This window comes from Fulmarus glacialis, unplaced genomic scaffold (assembly GCF_000690835.1).
Source record: "Fulmarus glacialis isolate BGI_N327 unplaced genomic scaffold, ASM69083v1 scaffold34542, whole genome shotgun sequence".
NCBI classification, from domain to species: Eukaryota; Metazoa; Chordata; class Aves; order Procellariiformes; family Procellariidae; genus Fulmarus; species Fulmarus glacialis.
In genome coordinates, this window is record NW_009197836.1 from 18,861 (window position 1) to 23,279 (window position 4,419).

Below are 4,419 nucleotides of genomic sequence, written 5' to 3' on the forward strand. Positions count from 1 at the left end.
ACATCCATTCGGGTTTCACTCGTTCCTAAGGTCACTTAGCAAGTATAGTTTTTTCCTATGTTTATGTATAAAATCATGTTCTAATTCTTCAGATGCTCTTGTTTAGTTTTTGTCTGTGAACTGATAGCAATTCCTTTATTTTTCCTTAACTGTTCACATTCAAAACTATGAAATAGTTTTAAGGATCACATGGTTTCAGTCTTGAATTGTAATCATTGTGGGGGTTTTGTGAAATAACTAATAACTTACTTTTCATGGTTTTACCTTTACCTCTATTTAGTAGGAAGATTAAACTTTGATTTGCTTTTATCATCTTTACCTCCCTCTTCTGGTAGAATACGGTAATGACACTGCGTCTATGCCTACATGTACACAGAGTAGACTCCTCTGTATTATCTATATACATAATCTTTACACACTTTATACTCCATGCCTCAAAACTCTGGTTTGATTTGTTTTTGCTGATTTCTTTAAAGGTGCATTTGAGCAGAGGTTTCTTATTATTTGTCAAGTTATTACTGCTATTATATTTATAACATCAATTTTTACCTGAAGAATACAGGGAACCTGAAATTAAGATTATGGTGAGAATCTCTCTCTTCAGGCAGATGATTAGCTGGCCTAAAAATCCTTAACCTCAGAGAGCTGGAAAAAGCTTCAATTTAAGCACTATTTGAACTCTGAAATTTACATTTAAAAATCTTGTATGGTAATTTCTTATTTGTGATGATAAGTAGGAAGAAACACTGCTCACATGGCAGATTGTATGTGACTTCCATCTCAGTACCTGCCTCTCGGAAGCAAGTGAAATACTGGTAACATTAGGAGCAGAACATAACTAAAAGACAACGTGACATCCATCCCGTTGCAGTAGAGACACAAATGTAGCTAGAATTTGAACTGGAAATTGAAAGAATGCTTCTCACTCTTTGAGTGGCTTAGGAAAGAAGTTATGTGATAATATAAAGGAGGCAGAGGGAGGCAATTGAAGCCATATTCTTACCTGAGCGTTTGTGAGATACAAAGGGGATTTACAAGTAAACTGACACGTAATGCATGTTTTATTTGTAGTTGGGGCAAGTCCAGTTGTTTCAGCTGCTGTCCCTGTTGCACCTCCACCACCGCCACCTCCTCCTCCGCCACCACTCCCTCCCCCAGGTCTACAACAGAGTATGTCTGCAATTGAGCTCATTAAAGAAAGGAAAAACAAAAAAACGAACTCTGGACAGAATTTGACAGAAAATGGGCCAAAGAAGTCTGAAATACCAAACATGCTAGAAATCCTCAAAGACATGAATAGCGTGAAACTACGCTCAGTGAAAAGGTAATAAATATAAATAAATATCAATGTATTAACATTTGCGTTAATGATTTGTTTTTATGACTCAGAACTATTTCAAGGTGAGACAGATGCTGATGTAACATCTGACAAACAGAATGCAAAAGCATTCACAACTTCTAAAGCTTTGTTTGGACTATGTTAATGCTTCCCATTTTCTGTTCTAGATCATCAGAAGGTACAAAATCTAAAGTGGCTGACCCTACAGATCCTGCAGCATTAATAGCAGAAGCGCTCAAAAAGAAATTTGCATATCGATACCGAAATGATAGCCAAAGTGAAACAGAAAAAGTGATTCCAAAGACTGAAACAAAGACTGAGGTAGTACTGGTGAGTATTGTGATTCTGAATACATGCTTGGACTAAATTATAGTTGTTGTGAAAGCCAACGTATGTCTTTCTGCCAACACATGCAAATACGTACGAGTTACCATCCCTGTCCACAAAACCTATGAGGTACTGCTGATATGCCAGGATTTGTGCCAATCGTATGTTTTTAGTATCAAGTCTTAAGATCGTGTATTCTTTTGGCCCTAGGTTTAAAAAGCCCTGTTAGTTTTCTTATTTTTTTAAACAAAAGTCTTTTCTGTTGCCACAAGCATGTGATATTCTGAAATCTCAGTTCCTAAGGGCTCATACAAGAAACAAATCTGAACTGAGTTTGCCTGCTATTACCAACCTTAACCATTCAGATAGTGCATGTGAAATTCTGAAGCAAGATCCCAAAACGTGTCAGCCATTCCTAGGAACGCAGGAAGCAAATTGTTCAGAATGCCTGCTGGATCTTGGTCTAGGGAGTTTCTTCTAATAATTGGAAATGCTGAGTAAATAAAAGCAGTTTCTTTATAGTGTGAGAATGTTAAAATGAAATTATATTTAAAATTCACATCGCAGTACAAGTTAGTGGCTTCTACTTTATTTCAGATTGATTTGAAATTGAAGTAAGGGGTTTTTAAGCAGTGAATGTTCAAGATGCAAGTTTCTAGCAATATGCACTTACTTAAAAAACAGGCTAGCATAAATCAGTTTTGTTAGTAAGCAATCCTTGAAGCCTTGTGCTATAGAACCAATGAGGAAGAGTAAAGAGTTATTTTTCCCTTTGTGCGTTTGGAAGAACGCACATAAAACTCCAAAAGCTGGCTGCACTCTGAATTAAGTTCTGAGGAAAATAAGATTCCCAAGCCACAAATCTCAGGACTTCTGAGTACTTCAGCTTATTAATGTTGACTTACTTGCCGTCTGGTTTAGGCCTTTAAGGTATATTCCTGTAATGTTCAGGCTGTTCTTCATAACTAAAAGGCTAGATCTTCCCCAAGAATCAATCACTTTTTTCCCAGCGTCTCTGGGGCTTTAAGGAAAAGAACATGCATTGGCGATGTTTTATTCACACATGGGTTTTTCATGACTTTCCAATTTTGAAATTTACAGTCCATCTTTTGAGATTAAGGATCATCAACTCCTCAAAAGAAGGAAATTGAAGATTTTAATTTGTTAAATGATAGAATGTTGATCCATAACGAGCTAATAAACATCTGTAATCAGTTACTTATCAATATGTAACTTCTTTGCTAGATCAGTCCTCATATGATATCCCCTTGAATGATAGTTTTTAAAAGGACTTGCACAAAAATGCAGGATAGAGAAAGAACAGAAATACTGTTAAACTGCCACTAGAGCAATTTGTTGTCAACTTCTAAAGATAAGTGCATCTATCTTCCTATTTTGCTGTGGTAGAGTGAACTATCTCTAGTCAGAGCTGCTCCAGCAGATTGTTAGCTGCCTCATCTGAGTGATTTCATCTGATTGCTGACACAAGTTTCCCTTTACTTTGTGGCTATGAAGTGGGTGAAATCCACAAGCAGAGAAGCAGGTTGATGAAGGAAATTATCTCTGCCCAGGTTATAGTTTTACTTACAACTTGGATGGATAATAGTTCAGCGAGGTTTCTGTTGAAAGCAATCTGAACATGTTTCTGGTTTCCTTCTCAGTTTGGACCACACATGCTGAAGTCTACAGGAAAAATGAAGACTTTAATTGAAAAATCTTAATGTATTAAGATCACTACGCAAAAGACTTTTAAGCTGTTTTGTCTGAAATCTTTTATGTTGCAAATAGCACTAGTGCTGAGTGGTCTCTTACAACAGAGGAAAAACCTAATGTGAAATGTAGAATTGAGGCACTAAACATGTTTGTACATGATTTATCAAGGGAAATAAATTTGACTATTATACTCAGGTATTAATTTTGTATTCAAACCTGGCTTTCTACTCAGACTTATGTGGTGGGTTTAGTTTATTAACACTAAGTTATATATACAACATCCTTTGTGCATAACTGACCACCTTAAAAATTTGTGTACGTGTTAATAATGATAGTGATACACCCTTAAGTTAATATCAGTTATCTGAGCTCTAACTATAACTTGCACTACAATGTTCAGGTTGATACTGGATTTTTCATGTCAAAGTCTTTCTTTTAAACTTAATCTTAGCAAATTTTTAGCCCAAAGAAAACCTGAACACATTCTGCTTCCTACTGAAAGAAAGTGAAAACTTAAATCTGCTGCAGAGGTCACCTGGTATGAGACATTTTAAGTAGTAGCACATTTTTGTGCAGGGTTTTGGGGTTTTTTTCGTATGTTTCAAATGAGCTTGCAAGGGTAAGAGAGCAAAACCTACTTGTATCATCCTGTGGTCAACATGAAGAGTGCATGACAAGTGAGTAAATCATGCTGTGGGAGCCTCTGTGAATAGGTAGTCCAATGAATTTGAAATAACCAGTAGATAGCAGCAGAGTAAAATAATTAATGTCAGAGTATGTGTTAACTAGCATAGAAGTGGTGTAGGTAAGAAAAAAGGTACAGAGTACTGTGGGGTGCAAGTTGCCAAAAGTATATTGCTCATCTCAGCTGTGCTAAGAGATGCTCATGGACACCTTTTTATCCCCAGCTGTCTTGGGTCCCTGGGTAGGTTTCTAGCCGTTGGGCACTGCACAAGGCCTCATGGTCCTGTTTGCAGGGAAGAGATGGTATAAGCTGTTGCACATAACCCGTTTTCCCTTTGGGGGAGCCCTTTTGGGGT

General features: G+C 36.9%; 1 protein-coding gene across 3 annotated transcripts in view; it reads left to right on the forward strand.

Moving 5' to 3' along the window:
* Nucleotides 1-3,789, forward strand: part of MTFR1 (mitochondrial fission regulator 1) — a 16,708-nt gene extending 12,919 nt beyond the window's left edge. For 2 of the 3 annotated variants that reach the window (XM_009572697.1, XM_009572699.1), the window contains 3 exons: nucleotides 1,096-1,324; nucleotides 1,507-1,669; nucleotides 3,328-3,789. In XM_009572697.1, the coding sequence (XP_009570992.1) occupies nucleotides 1,096-1,324; nucleotides 1,507-1,669; nucleotides 3,328-3,387 (452 nt within the window). In that variant the 3' untranslated portion in view covers nucleotides 3,388-3,789. Of the gene's footprint in view, nucleotides 1-1,071; nucleotides 1,325-1,506; nucleotides 1,670-3,327 lie in introns of all 3 variants that reach the window. The other variant, XM_009572698.1, reaches the window with a different exon arrangement.
* The last annotated feature ends 630 nt before the right edge of the window (nucleotides 3,790-4,419 follow it).